This window comes from Bombus impatiens, unplaced genomic scaffold, assembly GCF_000188095.3.
Source record: "Bombus impatiens unplaced genomic scaffold, BIMP_2.2 scf_0633, whole genome shotgun sequence".
NCBI classification, from domain to species: Eukaryota; Metazoa; Arthropoda; class Insecta; order Hymenoptera; family Apidae; genus Bombus; species Bombus impatiens.
Genome location: NT_177052.1, coordinates 85,503 through 103,732, shown reverse-complemented (window position 1 = coordinate 103,732; position 18,230 = coordinate 85,503). Strand labels below are relative to the sequence as shown.

The 18,230-nt window shown below is 33.0% G+C and overlaps 3 protein-coding genes across 10 annotated transcripts in view; 1 reads left to right on the top strand and 2 right to left on the bottom strand.

Annotated features, from left to right (window-relative positions):
- The window catches only part of LOC100747695 (BTB/POZ domain-containing protein 7), a 29,252-nt gene that overhangs the window by 4,365 nt on the left and 6,657 nt on the right, over positions 1 to 18,230 (top strand). For 5 of the 6 annotated variants that reach the window (XM_024369643.2, XM_012389060.3, XM_024369644.2 and 2 more), the window contains 7 exons: positions 88 to 452; positions 2,672 to 3,222; positions 3,423 to 3,586; positions 3,677 to 4,061; positions 4,137 to 4,289; positions 4,738 to 4,894; positions 5,014 to 5,192. In XM_024369643.2, the coding sequence (XP_024225411.1) occupies positions 88 to 452; positions 2,672 to 3,222; positions 3,423 to 3,586; positions 3,677 to 4,061; positions 4,137 to 4,289; positions 4,738 to 4,894; positions 5,014 to 5,192 (1,954 nt within the window). The remainder of the gene's footprint in view (positions 1 to 87; positions 453 to 2,671; positions 3,223 to 3,422; positions 3,587 to 3,676; positions 4,062 to 4,136; positions 4,290 to 4,737; positions 4,895 to 5,013; positions 5,193 to 18,230) is intronic. The other variant, XM_033322372.1, reaches the window with a different exon arrangement.
- Positions 1 to 18,230, bottom strand: part of LOC100747939 (GTP-binding protein 2) — a 29,921-nt gene that overhangs the window by 8,637 nt on the left and 3,054 nt on the right. The gene's annotated exons all lie outside the window — the stretch shown is intronic.
- Positions 5,447 to 17,245, bottom strand: LOC117152050. 2 transcript variants are annotated; one of them, XM_033322376.1, is made up of 2 exons: positions 17,064 to 17,245; positions 5,447 to 7,432 (listed from the first exon to the last, which is right to left on the bottom strand). In XM_033322376.1, exon 2 carries the CDS (start codon positions 7,423 to 7,425, stop codon positions 6,184 to 6,186), a length of 1,242 nt encoding a protein of 413 aa, XP_033178267.1. In that variant the 5' UTR covers positions 7,426 to 7,432; positions 17,064 to 17,245; the 3' UTR covers positions 5,447 to 6,183. The 2 variants fall into 2 exon arrangements, with proteins under 2 accessions (XP_033178267.1, XP_033178268.1); XM_033322377.1 differs by lacking the exon at positions 17,064 to 17,245 and adding an exon at positions 10,922 to 11,157.

Here is an 18,230-nt window from a genome sequence, read left to right as displayed (position 1 = left end):
ACGATATTCGCACAACTGCGGGTATCTTTAGATGCGCTTTAATGAGCTCTGATCTTTGATCTTAAAAATCGTATGTCCAATTTGCAGGGAAAAGAAGAAGAAAATGACGGGGTTCGCGACTTTACGGAAGAAGTTCATTCGAAGACGTCGGTCTTCAAAGGCCTGCGACCATGGTAGGATAATCCGAGATTTGGTCTCAACATGGAGCCATTTAGAGGCAACGGCGCTTTTGGAGGAGTACGAGGCGTTGGCTGCATTAAAGGATCTCCATGTTCAAGCCGAATTAGCTAGACCACCGGCTGCCACATACAAACAGGATTTGTCGATGTTGTACGACTATAAACATTGTTCTGATGTGGATCTCGTCTACCGAGGAGCATGCTTCCCTGTTCACAGAGCCCTGTTGTCAGCCCGTTGTCCCTACTTTAGGGATTTGCTGGCCGGATGCCCGGGTATATAATTTTTCTTCTCTTTGGAATAGTTTAACACGTTCACTGCTTGTTAGCCTTCTATCACTTACTATCTGTATCTTAGCAAGTCATTTTTATATAAATCCTATCTTTATAACGTAAGATTTTATATATGAATATAACATGTGAAAAATATGATATAGTATTATGAAATAATCATGTAAAACTCGATGAACCTGTAAGGATTGCGAAGTATAGTGCAGATAAAAGTGAAAGTGCTGATGGGCTAGAAGGGATAGGAAATCCTCATGGGTCATCGGGCTTAGCGACAAGTCCATGCCCTTTTCGGAAAAGGGGGTATCTGGAAAGGCGAACGTGACTGTATTTGGTCATAGACTGTAAAAACGCGTGTGTGGTGGGAGTACGAAAACCGTTAAAAGGGACGCTTTGTTGTCTAAATAATTATAGTTTTCTGTTTTGTTCAATCTTGGTTTGAGTCCCCAGAAATTATAGTGATTTTATCTTATATATATATATATATATTTTTTTTTTTTTATTAATCTTAGTCCGTGCCTTTCGGCTTTGGACGACTTCCAGATTACATCTCTTATATTGCCTTTACTTATATCTTATAACGCTTATCCTTCTTTGGCTTTTGCTTCCTTGCTATGCTCCCTCCCTGTCGTTCCTCCCCCTCTTCTGCTGCTCTTCTCTTCACTATTATTGCTTTCAGTTCTGCCAGTCCTTCTCCAGTCTCCTTCAGCACTTTCCCTATGTTCCTTGCTCCTCCTGTAATCTTGCATTTCTCTACTATGTGCCTCAGGTCCTCCTCTTCTTTTTTGCATAATCTGCATCCTCTTTCTCCCTCCTCTTTCCAGTGTTCTCTTGCCCTGGTTTCGTTACCACATCTAAATCTTGCTACCATACTTCTGTCCTTCCATTTCATCTTTCCTTCTAGGTACTTTGGTAGTCCTTCTTTCGCTATGTTTCTGTAGTATCTGTTGTATTTAGATTCCCTTATTCTTTTCTCCCTCTCCTCTGTTTCTCTTTTCCTTCTTTCTTCTATGATCTGGTTCGCTGTCATCCTTTCTTGTCTATCTCCTGCCTCTCCTTGAGTCCTTCCCTCCCTCGCCTCCTCTAGCCTCATCTTTCTTTTCCTTGCTCTTTTACCTTCCTGGCCCTTTCCCCAATTCCTTTCTCTCTCCTTTATACATTCCTTCACTAATTCCTTTTTCGATTCCAAGGCTTTCTCCTCATACCTTACTGCTCTTTTCAGTGCCTTTTCTCTAATTTCCTGATTTGATCTTATATATATATTTACAAATGATAAAACAGAAAATTATAATTATTTAACTAAAACTTTCCTAATAAATTAATGTATTACAACTAGAGTAACTAAATCAATACAACTAATCAACTCGTAACCACTAATGACAACTCACAACTCATGTCAATCAATGATAATAACAATTTTTTCCACTAAAGCGTCCCTTTTTAACGGTTTCCGTACTCCCACCACACGCACGTTTTTACAGTTGTCCATGAGCAAATATGGTCACGTTCGCCTTCCCAGGTACTCCTTTTTTTGAAAGGGCCGCGGACATGTCGTTGGGCTCGATGACTTATGGGGATTTCCCATCCCTTCTGGCTCGTCAGAACTTTCTCTTTTGCACTGTAGTTCGTACTCCTTACAAGTTCACCGATTTTTACACGGTTATTTCACGATACTACATTGATAAGATCATTTTTCTTGATCTTTTTATTTTTATGTCGTTTAGCAACTAAAAGAATTTATTTGAGTATAAAATAGTAGAAGAAAAGGACAACTTGATAGATTTTGAAAACAGATGGTTCATCCATGATGATTTTTAAAAGACGACTAATATTAGTTTAATCATGTTACTTTAGCTTGGTTATCATTCTGCATATATATACATATACAAAGTAATTATAATTTTTTAAATGCTCAAGAAGATAACAAAAATGCATTTAATCCTAAAATCAAATGGAAAGGTAGTTTTAATGTGGAATTAGTTATCAACATATTGTATTTTAAAATCGCTCTTTTATAAAAGACGGGAAATGTGCCTTATTATGTTTTTCATTTGTAACTTTCGTATATGATTTATATGAATTATTATGCAAGATTATTTCCGAACTCTGTATGTTTTAATTTATACTCTATATCAGTACTGCAGTGGACGCGTTAATCGCTTGATGATTGAATTAAACAAATTAATTTTAATTTTGTTAAATCGTAGGATACGGTGCTAGAATATGTTTGGAGCTGAGAACACCGAATCTCGAAGTACAAATGTTTTCAGCATTATTGCGATATCTCTACACTGGTGATATTTGTCCACACGATGCAGCTCTGGAGGCGAATCTCTTGCGACGACTGAGCGAAGAATTCGGCACACCGAATCCGCTGGAACACGATCTCAGATACCTGCTGGACACCGGTGATTACGCGGACGCTGCGTTAGTGTTCACATCGGACAGTGATTACCAGAGACCAGATAGTGGAAGTTCAGAATATGGATTCCGGCCAAAGTTAGAACTGCCATGTCATAAAGCGATACTTTCTGCGAGATCCCCGTTCTTCAGAAACTTAATACAAAGACGGACTAGATCTGGGGAAGATCACACAGAAAGAGCGCTTCATATACCCACTAGAATAGTTTTGGATGAGAGTGTAATACCCAAACGATACGCCAGAGTATTGTTACATGCAGTGTATTTAGATACAGTTGATTTATCGTTAATTATGAGAGGTAATGGTTGCGGGAACAGCGCTGGTAGTCTTGGAGAGGTAATTATATTATTTCCATAAATATACCTTAACTAATTTTTTGATCCAAGATCAAATGTAGCTTACGTCTATATGAATATTTATTGCTGATTTTTAAGTACTTTATTTATTATTTAAATAAGAAAATTCTATTAGTAATTTCAAGAAAGGTAATTTATCGTTTGATTGTAAATTATCCTTGTCCATATGTTTGTTCTCAGGTTCAGGCTCTTACTCATACTGGACGTGTTCGACCAAGTCCCTTAGAAGAAGCGATGGAATTGTACCAAATCGGCAGATTTTTGGAACTAGATATATTGTCACAGGGTTGTGAAGATCTTATTTTAGAATACCTTACATTGGAATCGCTCCCAACTGTCTTGAAGTGAGTTTCCCATAATTTGAAACATTATTAAATGAAATGCATCTTTCAAGAATTCATTGTTCTTATCGATTTTCAATTATATTTTTACAGGTGGGGTAGTCAACCACACGGATCGGCATGGGTACATAGACAAGCCTTGCATTATTTAAGAGAGGAATTCCAGCCAGTCGCTTCTTCTTCTATTCTCCATCAATTAGACCACGTACATTTGGCGAACGTTTTGCAAAGTCATTTCTTGCAAGCGAGCGAACTTGAAATACTGCAGGCGGTACTCAAGTGGGGGGAACAAGAATTGGTGCGTCGTATGGAAGATCGGGAACCAAATTTGCTCAGTCATACGGTGCACTCTGTGACAAGAAAGGGGTTGAAGAAAAGGGATTTAAGCGATATAGAGTTGCGAGAGATACTTAGCGAGCTTCTACCACTTGTCAGAATGGATCATATATTACCCCCAAATAGTGAAGCGCTGGCTCAAGTACGAAACATTAAACTCGCTCAAATATAGATACCCATCTTCATATGATGCTCAATGAAATTTTTATGTGTTTAGGCTATTAGAAGAGGATTAGTTTCAACTCCACCGAGTCATATGATAGGAGATGAGAGGGAGAATTTACGAATGAATGCATGGATAAGAGGAGGGAAGAAAAATGGATTTTTTGTAAGGCCACGCCTGTTCATGCCTTATTACGAGGAAATAAAGGTAAACGTAATTTTTATTTAAAAAAGAAATGAGTTTTTTAATAAGAAATTATAAGAAAATTAATCTCATTGCTAAAACAAATGTATCAAATAAAAACAAGCTTATTTATATTTTGCAAGATTAGTTATGATGAAAATTATTTTATATCGATGACAACGTTGTTTACTAATATTATCATTTAAATCCATTAAGATACTTTGAGAGCGGTGCTTATTAATTATTATATAGAGCATTGTAAACAAAATTGTTGATTTGAAAATTTCTACATTATAACATGAATCAATGTACAGAAATATCTTTTAAAATTAAACTGAAATGATTTATTCAAATCATTTATCATCAGTTCTTCTGTTACAGATTATTATATATCTTTCAATAATTATCAAGATACAATATAATTAGTTTGTGCTGATATATTCTAATCTAAGGTAAACAAATCTTTTTACAGTCTTTAGTTGAGGAACAAATGGTCCAAGAAGCAGATTTAGTGAGATTGCGAAGGCCACGGTATGTGGCCGATATTCCCGATGCCTTGTACATGGTTGATGAGAAACCAAGACCAATGGGTACAGCCGGGGTGGATGTTCTCGCCGCGGCGTTTCCAGGTATTTTGATCGCTATTTTCTTATCAAACTGTTTGACAGTTCTATTGTGTTTTGACAAGATATGGAGAAATTCACTCTTCCAAAACGAGAATGGGTATTTGTTATGTGTTCTATTTAAGTTCCAGATTCCGCGACCTTGGCAGCTATGCTGAAGCGAGAGCAGAAATTGAGGCAGTCTCCCAGTTGTCAGAGGGCTATCAGTTTGCCGCTCTCATCGCGACACGAAATTAATAGGCAAGTGCGACTACGTGTTGTGAGGGAGTTCAACCTACCTGACACGGTGGCGGATCTGTTAGAAGTGAGTACTTTTCTCCTCCTGTTTCGTAGAATAATTCTAGAGTCACCTATACAAACAATTTTGGAATATTTTGAAAAACATAAAAGTCTGCACATCTTACGTAAACGAAATAATCTGCATAAATATTATCTTGTTAACATACTCCTCGGAATTCAAAACAGAAAATTTTTATTTTTTAAGTTATAAATGAATGTATTTTCAGTTACTGTTTGCCGTTTTTATTATTTTTGCGCTGTCAACGAATATGTTCTGAATTATTGCTTGCTGTTTATATTTCATTTTTTTATTTTATTAACAAACATGATTTACATAAATGTCACTTGCAATCAACGAGAAATGATGGTATTGGTATCATTGTTTCAAGATAGTTAACTTGATTAATCGAGAAAATTACTTTCGATTGATGTGTTTCAATGTCATGTTACATAAAACATGTGTCATTATATCGGGTTCCGCAGGGGCATATCGATGCAAAACGAAATAAGATTTTGCTCGATTCGCCTTTAGAAACCTTTAGAAACTTCACAGAATTACGATACAATAATAATTACAATATAAATTAGAAAATTAGAAGAAACGAACGATAATGAACTTCAGAATATTGTTTCATTATTCATGGGGCCTAATAGATTGGATAAATTTTATTCGTATTATTTTCATGTAATAAAATAGAATTTTTATTTTGAAAAACAAGTATATCTACGTGCAAAATAACATGATGCAGGTATCTACAATAATATTACAGAATCAGTTTTATAAAGTAAACACTTACTTCGAATTTGACTTTTAAACAACTAGTTAATTTTTAAGGCTTAATAATATTAGAGCCCTTATGAACATATTTGGTGTCTTCTTAAGACTAAATTCTTAAATTGTAAAAGTCTCTAACATCTTTAAAATTCTATATACACTTTTATATATTATAAACAATTTATCATATACATCTTAATAGTACATCATATATCAACATTCCCCTCTCCCCTATCATATATCAACATATCAGCCATCCCCTTTTGTCGAATAGAGTCACAATGTGCAATAATTTTCGTTTATATATTACATTATCAGATATATCTATGAAAACATTGCTACCCTCCACGTTCTCTGACTCTGAGGTACTTTTCTTAGGTGCCTGAATCACTTGAGCCATCATGATACATTGATTGAATTTTGCAGGCCCACAACGATTCAGAATTTCGTCGAACTTCTGCTTGGAAAATTTCTCCGTGTCTACTTTTAGCGTCTTTAACATTTTAATGAAACAAGAATAATACAAGTCAAACATATGGTCCAGTTTGTTATCCAGAATGTCTTCGTTCGCGCTCGACACGAGAAAGAAGATCAGATCTTTCGCACCGTAATCATATGCGGATAATTGAAAATCTACGATCTTCATATCGACTAACTCTCCTTTTTCATCGTGTCGGAACATCATATTGTTCACCCAAAAGTCACTGTGAACAAATGTTGCCCAAGGTTCTTCCGGTTTCTTAAGATTTTTTTTTGCCTCAAGATCGTACTCTATGGTCTTATTAACTCGATCTAAATACGGTCTAATTTCCTCCATGCTCTCTAAATCCGATTTGCTTTTCCCAAACATGTCCTTAACACACTTTTCTGTGATTTCATTTGAAACTTCTAAAAATACTTCTGCCGCTATTCTTTCATATAACTGAGGTTTTTTCATCTTTAAAGCAATAGCGAGAGCGTGTAACTTGGCTAGAGATTCGATTGCAAATTCTGTGTGCTTCTTATCCAATCCAAAGATTCGATCGCCCGTATCGTAGCCACTGAGTTTCAGGTTCTCCAAAATGATAGCAGCTTGTTCATCAAATTGTTCTGGATTTTTCAAACCTAGTCTTCCCCCAAAGAACTTTGGTACCAGATCTCTTGCGTCCTTCTCGTTGACATCACTTTCTATTTGAAGGTTTGTGAATTCCTTCACCATCACGCTGTAGAATTGTAGCTCCTTCCTGAATGTCACTGGACTGTTGAACAAGCCCAATAGATAGGCGGAAGTGGGTGGAAGTTTCGCGACCAGATGAAGAGTTTCCGTTTTGTTGCTTGACCGCGTTAAGGTGACAATGATGGCCAGCATAACGCTTCCAAAGTTCTCGCCTGGCGCGGTTAGAGGCTTCCATTCAATATGCTTTATTTGAAGATCATTACCAAGACTTTGTCTTAAAAGCACGTCCAACTTTTGAACTGACAATGGCTCGACTGACGGGAACATTATTTATCTGAAAGAATATTTGATGGTTCTCATTGTTGTCTTGTAGATATTGAAACCTGCTTTTGCTTGAGTTTAAAGAAAACTATTATTGTGTTGGGATAATAACTTCACTCGCCTTCCACTACTGTTTGCATTTCGAAAAATATTATGAATTTTTTTTATGAAAAAAATAAACTTATAGCGATAAATAAGTTATGTTGATTTTAAGAAGTATTATGATTTAAGAAGTATTATGATTTAAGAGATGTTGTTCTTTCAACAAATCGTGAATGGATTTAATGCTCCACCTAATATATTTTATTGCATATAAAAATTAACTTATTAATCGGGACATAATGATTTCTTTACTTATGAATGACCTATATTTTAATATGTCGTTGAATGTCTAATAAAATAAATAATGGTATATTTGTGTTTAGAAGAACGAATGATTTGTCATTAATTTTGAAATTCGCGATTATAGAATTTTCCGACTAAAGGACTTTGTTAATTGATTAAATAATATTCTAATTAGAAAAGTTAATGGTAGATTTTGCTTTTAGCTGTATTATCTATTTTTTTGTTTTTTACAATTAGCCAATTACATTATCATTTTGTATTTATTTAATTGATATTATTTGTGTGAAAAATGTTTTAATCTTTACGTAACTAGATGGTTAAAGTGAAGTACTTCGATATTAGATATATCAGAGATTATTTTTCCGCTTACAAATTCCTATCTCTGTTATCTTACGATCAAACACGTTACAGAATAATTTGATATTATTTTGTAATAAACAAATTTTCATAATACATATATGATTGTTCGACAATATGTCCGATGTTAAGATTGTTTGGCGTGAAAATCGGTAAATATGATTTATCGTGTTCTTCTAACATAATTGCAATATTTTCCCTCTATTTTTTTCTTATTTTCCTTAGATGTTTTTCTATTGTATTCAAATTTCATAAGATGTTATCTTTGAAGTTCTCTACAAGCCTTGACTTATCTTGTCATATCAGAAGTACGTTATTCACAAAACCATTGTCGTAGAACGATTAATAAATAATTCCACATCACGTTAGTTATCTATTTTGCAGCCACTTGCAACAGTTGTAATAACATCTTGCTCTCAGAAATTGTGTAATATTTAACGCCTCCACTATGACGAGAATAATGGTTCTTCTACGACACTCACTTGTTTCTTCTGGCTTCCGTTTTCATTCAAGTACTTACATAGATGAAAAAACACGTACGTACCTATTTATATAATTTCCCGTTTATTGGAGGATCCAATATCCTAAGTACGGATTAGACCAAAGCTAATTGCGAATGTGAATGTTTCGTATTAGAGATACGAATGAAAACCAAAGTCAGTTAAGTAGAAGTGATAACACGCTTATCAGTAATATTCATTTTTCTTTTTGCCATGTTTACCATGTAACTTATGACCAAGTGGTGTTGACACAGGCATGTACACGTATTGTATATCCTGTCGTCGTATAGTATTGTAATTTTTCATTCCTGATCGAGCTTTAAATCAGTTGATTTTTGCTAAATAGAGAACTAACATTCGAATGGAAAACGGTCAAGGAAGAGAAAACATATAATTAAAGCTAATTAAACGATTCGATTCCAAGTATCGATGAACTATCTGTTCATTGTCTCGACGCATATATGAAATGTAAATTAGTTTTATAGTTCGAGTTACGCTATGCGATCGAGACAGATAAACGCGCGCGTATATGCGTAATTCTGCGTGCTGGTAATTTTGAAAAAAATTGCATCATCGGATTACCATGCATACATAGCGTGTTCCATAGCATATTGCATCGTCTATACGCTTAACGATATAAGTAAAGACGCGTCAAGCCGCTTAAGGATACATAAACAATGCATAGTAATTCATTATTTTGCCTAGTTATTGTAAAGTATTTACACGCTCTCTTGCACGCACCTCAATTCTTTTTGCTTTTTGATGTCTATCTAGACTTATGTAGATAATTTCTGCTTGCTTTAAGTCTTCGTAAAGACTTCTTAAAGAACTTTTTATATAAATAAGTAAATATATCTGGAAAAATCTGGTGAAAAGAATGAAAAATGTCATTAATAGTGATCGAGCAATATATTAAGTATTTCTATATTTTTCGTCTATTTTTTAAATAAAGGGATATATATTTATTTACAAAACGTTTTTGTCACACATGTATATACAATAATTTGTTATGCTCATATATTGAAAACGATTCGTCAGCTCACATGTATTTTTACCTATATGTTGCGAAATTACAGTTCAACCGTGAATTCTTAAAATCGCCTGTAATTTCCTATTGTTGTATATTTTCACAGTTAAAGTAAGGTCAAGCCGGCTAATTATCAGTGACTGTAGGACGACATTTGATATAAAGCTTATAGATTAAATATATTAGATTATATTAAATAAAATTCTTATGATTTTTTTATTATTATTAAATTATTAATAATATTAAACATTATAGCTTATATAAGATACATTAGAAAAAACTTTGCTTAATTTTCATTTTGTAACTTTCCTGAGTTAGTCAGCGAAATTACAGGTCACGAATATGTTATTCATTACGTATTGTTAAGTGTTTGTAAGATACTGGATTTCGTTAATACGTTCAGCTGTTTTTAAACGCAAATGTATTTGAAATGCATTTGCGTTTTAATCTTACTTGAGCTAGATATTTAAAAGAAACTTATTAAATTTGTGAGTGTACGCTCAAATTCGAAAGGTCTCACTAGCAAAGTGATATTTGAAAGTCCAAAAAATCAATATTTCATAGGAGGGAGGTGGGGGGAGGGACAGGGAGGAAAAGAGAGAAGTACGTATTTTATGAAATAGATTGTGTAAATAATTTAGATATATTTCTGTTTAAAAGGATATAAACTAGTTTTTGGAATTTTGTTAAAAAAAGGAAAACAATTATAAAGATACATTGAAAATGCAATATTTTTATATAATGTATTGTGTTCGATAGGTTTGAATGACACAAAAGTGGTATACAATTCGACGATAATCTTCACAATTATCTATTCAGTTACCTATCGTAAGTCATTGTGAGTTATAAGGTGAAAGAAGTTATCGACTTTATAGATGGGAAATGTAGCTTCACGATGTAAATTATATATTTTCAAATGCGTCGCATTTTCATCGAACTGAACGTGATAAGTATCGTTGCTCTTAGCCATTTTTTAATGCGATTCCCTAAGCTGTGTTAAGGACAACGAAAATTGATTTCCAAATTCGTTACATCATAATACTCGATGGAACGAAGGAACTTAATCACGCTTCGAAGTTATTACGAAGTTCAATATTTGCGTATAATTCAGAGTAAGCAAACACATCTGATGTTATCGTGAATATGTTAAGCTGTTAATTAAACAAATCGCTGAAGCAGTTGCAGGTATGTTTGGAAATAGTTCAGGGTCTACTGTTTGAAGCGTTACATATTTTAAAATATTGTGTAAACCATTTGATTATTTAATACTCACATTTATGACTACGTTTATTTTACTAATCCGCCACTTTGTGCATTTTAATCTCTAAACACGCCTCCGCTTTATAATCTATCTTTCACCGATTGCTTTACAGTATTATGTTTGTAATATGTTAGACAGATATATACACATATACACACATTATATTCAAGTTCTAATTTTGCTCTTTTCTTTATGCATATTATAATTAGATTATAACCAGGATTTGGTTACGTACGGCAAAGAAAAATTATAATTCATGCAAATTTGTACTTTAATCTGGAATTCAGAAATAAAATTTACTTTATTTTGTTACCTAACAAAATTTTGTTAACGAATTATCTAAAGTTGGTATATAAGGGTCTATCAACGAAGCAAGTGAAATAAAATTGATAAAATGCGTGTATATAGATGTGTGATCTCTAAATTGGAGTTATAAAGGGTTAGTCCGTGAAATTAAAATATCATAGAACTTCTCAATCAATTCTCATTCATTCTATTTAGAATTAATATTCTATCTACGCAATTGATTCACTTTTTACCCGCCCCTCATCATATTTAACTCACGTAACTTCCTTATTGGATTCAATTCCAACGATAACTTCCTCATAGTGCAACATTATCAGTAAACCGCAAATATGTATGGAAATGCATATTTTTCTAGAAAATTTGTAATTCAAGCGAAACCTCAATAGAGCTTTGTTTCACCTTTAGAAAGTTTTTAATCACCTGTTATTTATTTTACATATTTAAATTGTTTTTTAAAGCAAATATACAAACAAATACGTATATATATATATTGTATTTTATTTCATTGTATGGCATATTTCATATTCATCCGTCATATTCATCTTGGAAAGTTTAGTAACTATTGGTTACTGAATTTATTGAAAGAAGCAGTTCATTAGCAAGTAATTGCCACTTACAAGCTATTTATTGATTCTTCACAATTACTGAATGACGTCTAAGAAAGATCTAACGAGTACAAGTGGATATGTTAGCAAAAAATTTATGCTGAAGTGAAATGCAGTTTTGTACAGAAATTAATTAGTTGAGAAACTAAAATTGTTGAGAACGTTACTGGAGTAAGTTTACATATAATATATTTCATATAATACATATAATATATCTCCGTCTGACTGATGTCGAATTAGAAGATAATTTTAACTGATAAAAATTTGGAATTAATTATGATTAGTTCTTCCTTGCAATAAAAGTATATCGTATTAAGAGAGTCCTGGACTTTCTTGCAATAACGTACTAACTAATAATATTCGTGAATCGACAAGTAACACATTGATAGTTATAGACTCTGGTTTTATAATAGGATAATCGGATAATTTGTGGTTTATACATAAGATTTCCTTGTTAAATTTCATTTTTTGTTTTATTACGAGACCTGTTCCGATTATGTAAGAAAATCTACTGCTACCGATAATTTGTACATGTATGACTAATAATCGAGACATGTACAAAAGGCGAAGTCTATCAGTTTGGATTCTAAGAAGTTTATGTATTTGTACGCACGTTATATTTCATACTCGATTTATCAATTCATTTAGCAAGAATCAGTATTCAGTTTCTTCACCGTTTATCCTTCCATTCCAAAACCATATAGAAAACACCGGAAGCTGTGTATGTGTATGCGTAGGTGTATATATCCTTCATTAACATGAAGCTCGCCGTAACAAAAGATCGGCTTCCGTGTTCCTACGCGAAAATTAACTTTATAGTGCAATAAAGAAACATCAACGCCTCTTTTACGTTGATCTCTTCGTTTTTCCACGAATTTGCGGGGAACGAACTTCCGTTACATGCGAGACGTTGAGCGCATCGCAATTTTCGTCCACGAAAATTGCATGCGATAAACGTCGACCGGTGTTTTTCGAATACAAAACGCTCGTGACAAATTATTTGCTACGGCAACGCGATATTTATCTCGAATGACTTCCGCGGTGCTTCTCGAACAATGTTTTTGTACGCGAATAGAAGCGGTGGCGGGTCCGAATAAATTGCTAAAATTCTCTGCTGTCCGTCTAGTCGAGTTATTCGTTACGCGGCTTGTCTTTGCTGTATTGTTAACAAAAAAATTTTTTATTTTCATTTCATCGTTGCATAACGCGATGATGCGCCATCGAGCAGAGCGTATAATTAACAGCTCTTGTGTTAAGAGGTCGGTTATTATCGGCAGTGTCGAGACGCCTTTTCCATTTTTCCAAGAGTTTTTACACAAGTTTTCGGTTTCTTCCAGTAGTGAATTCCAGAGTTTAACTTTTTAACGCACACATTCTTTCTCGGTTTATTAATGGAAATGATTAAACTTTTCAGAATTGACTATTCCGAACAGATTAGGATGGAGTAATTATTCTCTTATTATTTTGAAACTACCTGAGAAAAATCTCTCATCACATATATAAGATTCTTATCTTTTACCAGGTACGATGTATATAGATCTTTTATTGCATAAAATAAGTATCTTGTATGTGTAAAGATCGATGGTTAAAATAATTAGAAAAATTAAGGACACTCTATGCCACTGTATATTAGGAATATGTGCATCAAGCGATTAATCCTTTGATAGTAAAATAACGAAGAATTTGAAATGTATCATTTTGAAAATAATTATTTCTTTATCATCATTTCTTGCGTTTCTATCGTCAAATACAACATATATATAGATTTCTCTGAATGTTCAATTGTTAAGAAACTAATTATTCGATTAATATTGGTAACATTAGTGATTACTTTCTTTCAGTAGTATATCTAGATATTAGAGATATGATATTGCTATTTTTCAATCCAGTCTTACTCAATCCAAACAGAGATATCGATATGTACTAGTTTCTCGACTACTGTTACAATATTATTATTGGAAGCAGTGCTGATACAGATATTATCATTGCAATAACGATAGCACTGACAACATGTACGTTATACAGGGTGGTTGGAAACTGGTGGTACAAGCGGAAAGAGGGTGATTTTACGCGAAAAAAGAAGTCGAAAATATAGAATAAAAATTTCTTTTTTAATTTTTTTTTTTAATTTTTCCATCGAGACAACGATCTACAGTGAAATCCGTTATAACGTACCGCACGCGCACCGAGCGAAAATTCAAAGTCGATTTTCTCGAAAACAAAGCCTCAAACGAAAAAATTTTATTCTATATTTTCGACTTCTTTTTCGCGTGGAATCACCCCCTTTCCGCTTGTACCACCAGTTACCAACCACCCTGTATACAACTATACAATGGTATACTATATAATTTTCAGAAGAATCTTGTGACTTCTTATTTATTTAGACGATACATATCGACCGTGATTCTTTTGCAAAAATGATAATTTAACAGCTGAATAGATGTACACGATAACGCAAAGTTATTACAGTTAAGTTGTTCTTTAGGATCTTTTCTAAAAAAAATTATTTATGACACTTGGAACTTCCAAATTGTGTAGTGTTAGAAGGAGTTAGAAAGCTTTCAGTTGTATTGCCGTTTTACGTTATATTGAGTCTGTATATCGGAAATAGATTGAAAAGTATCGAAATATGTAAAGTAGGAAGAGCAAATCCTAGTAGAAAGCAAAAGTGACTGTTACAACTGTAAGCGCAGTTAGAAGGAAATTGCGAGATAATTCGTTCGATATTGTATTACAGTCGATCTTACGTAAGCTCCCAGTATTTGTGTAGAGAGCAAAACGGTGATAGACATTAAATTTCTAGGAAGCAAAGATCGTTTTCTCTATTCCAATTTTCGTAGTTTCGTGTAGAAATTGCAAACAAAAATTTCTGTTCATGATTATGAAAGTATAATCTAAGTAAAAAAGAATAGAAATTGGATTTAACATTATCCCAATTAACGTCTAACCGTTGCATTATTAAGTACAATTTACTTCATAATTATTCTATTTAATAGTGATCATTGAATTTTCCGCGATTCTAATCACGCGAAACTCATGCAACGCATGTGTAGTAAAGGTTTTTATTAGGTAAATTCAAGATGATGAGATGATTATGATAAATAAGAAGAAGATTGTAGAAAATTATGAGGATGAGTGTGATGGTGAGAAAAGGTACATTTTCATGTATTGCCTTCGAGAAGACTCGATTATCACGGTGACGCTACTTTTTTCATGTTTTGTTTTCAATTAGTTTCCGGAGAATTAGAAACAACACGTATGTTAAATACAGTGACAAACAATCTTCATTTTTTCTGAACGATATAACCTTATCATTTTTACAAACATTCCAGAATATTACATACAAATTCCTACTTTTATGAACAAGGAAATCTTCTTTACTTCTTACATTTTTTAATAATTACTCGATTCTGGATATTTTCTCTATTTTTTTCCAAATTATGTATGTTCTGTAATTTTTAAGATTAACTTCTGCACGTTAGATTTTGTCATAAATCCATATGCATGCACAGTCTAACTAGGACAATGTAAGTGTTCATTTCAATGAATGAAAAAAATACGTGGACAATGATAACACTAATTTCTTTCCTTACACGTGAGTATATCCATGAAACTTTACTATATTGTTAAAGTTATTATACATCGTATACTTTAGTCGCTATAAAGAGTTCATTTCAATGAAATAATTAGTTTCGTAGTAAGTTAGTTAAAAATGACTGGTTTCAATATTGTCAAGATAACGCAATCACTTAAAGTAGAGAAACAGCCAATAGCCACGAGAAGCCGTCTCATTCAATCAATCTTCATCTCGATCGCGACAAGACTTGAGAAAACGTGATAATGTAAACTGAACGTGATGAGCCTTAATTAATCGATATCATCTTGACTTGTATGTTTTTTGAAACGCGATTTTTCCAAACGTTGAAACGCGTTCGGTTTCACCGGTCCTTTCCAAGAAAAATTCTTTGTACACGATCGCTGATACAATTTTTAACCTTGACTTTTAATGGATTATTGTTTCGTTTGAAAAAAATATCAAAGTAGCAAGCAGTAATTCTTGTTGTCATCGAGTTGATCAGATATCTACTTCCTATTGTGTTAATTACATTTCCCTCATAAATATTTACGATATACCTTGTATTTCAACGTTCCTTTACTACAGACAAACAGAGTTAAATTGTTAGGAAGGGAAATGTACTGTGTTGATTGCACCTGATGAGATTATCAAAAAAGAAATATTAGATCTTAATCGATGTTCTATTAGGTTCTCTGTTAAAATCGTTTGCGTTTCTTTAACGTTGTATTACGTGTGCTCATGTCTTTAAATTTTACTTAAAAAAGTGGAAAATATTGAAAGCTTTGAATGGTGTTAATTTGATAGGCAGGAACTGAAAAAATGAATTATGTGCTCGCTAAATTAAAGCAGATACAATAAATATTAGATTGTGTAACAAGTCTTCGCATCTGTTTTAAAAGAGCGTGTATGATCGTCGTATACAGTATACACTGCGTCGAATTTTCGAAGAAAAGATCATTCAGTCTTAATAGATATTCTAATAAAAAAAATCGAGGAAGAAAGGTCTATAGGTTTAAGGTAAATATACCTACATATACGTGTTAAATGTATTTTTCAATCAATTATTTGGAATACCATGGAATTTTTATTTGTTTGGTAAATATAAATGTTTAAATCTAGCCATTAAATTAAATTACTATTGGATTAGATTAAAACAAACTAACAAAGTTCTCTAAGAGCTATTAGAATTATCAATTGAAACGTAGCTAATGACTGAAACTGTTCTATCTATGTCTGAATCTTCCGGTTGGATTTGCTCGATTCACGCTTTTTCCATAAATCTCTCCTCAATTGATTTCTTTCTTTTCAATAAAATTCATTATTAATAATTGCATTTTTATTTAAAAAAAAATTTTCTATTTTAGAAACGCGCAAAGCATAAAATATTCAGAGTATGCAATGATGCACGGTTAATTGCGTATGATTATAAAGCTTAATAACAGATGTGAGAATAAATGTATCAATTTTCTATAAATGGATGCATTTACATAAACATTCGATTCTCCATAAAAGTCTCGCATTTGCATAAATATCCCTTGTCAACCACTGTAGTGGAGACAATGTTTCTTTTGAAGTCGTTTAAAATGATTTTTAATAAGAAGAAGCTTTTCCATTCGGACAATTGAGAAAATTCAAGTGGCTCTTTATTTAGCAAAAAAAAAAATACCTTTAAGCTCTAGCCGCACATTCAAAATCGGTTTCGATCGTTCACTCGGTTGTTTCCAATAACTGGCACTCTCTGTTTGACTTCACGCGAATCGGACGAATAAAATGCAACCACGTCAAATGCTTAAAAAACACTGTTAAACAGTCCGTCGTTTGGACGAGACTAACGTCGCTAGAAGCGGACACTATTTATAGTCTGCGCAACGCATCAAGAAATCTAACGTAATGCGATAACTGTCGCACACTCGTCGGAAGTTCTAATGACACAATTCATCTATATCAATTCAATTTGTAAAAAGGGAAACAAACAAAACGTAAAAAGCTAACGATAGGGAAAAAGAGGTTGCAATTATTTGTTTATGAATCACCTTTTTTAAGGACGTAACTGTTGCTATCTAAATTGGTGACTCGTTTTAGAATACTTTCGTAGTTGAATATATTAGATATAGAACGCTATTAAAGATAATATCGTTTTATGGATAAATTGTATTCAGAGTATACAGAACGATAAAATGATCTTTTTCTACTTAATAACAATAAAATAATCTTTTTTGGCGGTGTTGTTTTTGATGAACTGGCGAATTTCATAGTTGAGAATAACACACTTTTGTGGTTTTTATAATATTTCTTCCTATAATCATACTTGACAAAGGGTAAGGGTTAATCGCGTGATTCTGCGATGATCTCTGCGCGTTACTTGTTCGATAAACCGGTGGTTCGTTTTGAAGATGTTTTCATGTAATTTCTAACGAAGGCATTAAGATTTCATTACACATTGACTCTCAGGAATAATTGCATATTCGTGTGTTCTTCTTATATCAATTCATATCTGGAAAAAGTGCTATAAAAGTGATTGGAAATATTATGACGAGGATGGTTAAAGGTATCTTTTATCCCACCTAGATAATTTCTTAATACGTAAAATGCTTTAAAAGAAATTATAGCAGCTCGATTCGAAGAATTTTTGTATTTTAGCTTCTAATGAAACTAGTGTAGACCAATTTCTCATTAAGAAAGATACATAGAATTTATACGAACATCGCTTTTATCAAATACTGTATGAAACTTCAAAATAACCAGTTGTTACTTGCGTTAAATTAGTCAAAGTTCTATTTGAAAAAATAACATTTCATATATATCAACTTAATATAAAATAAGCGAGAACAAA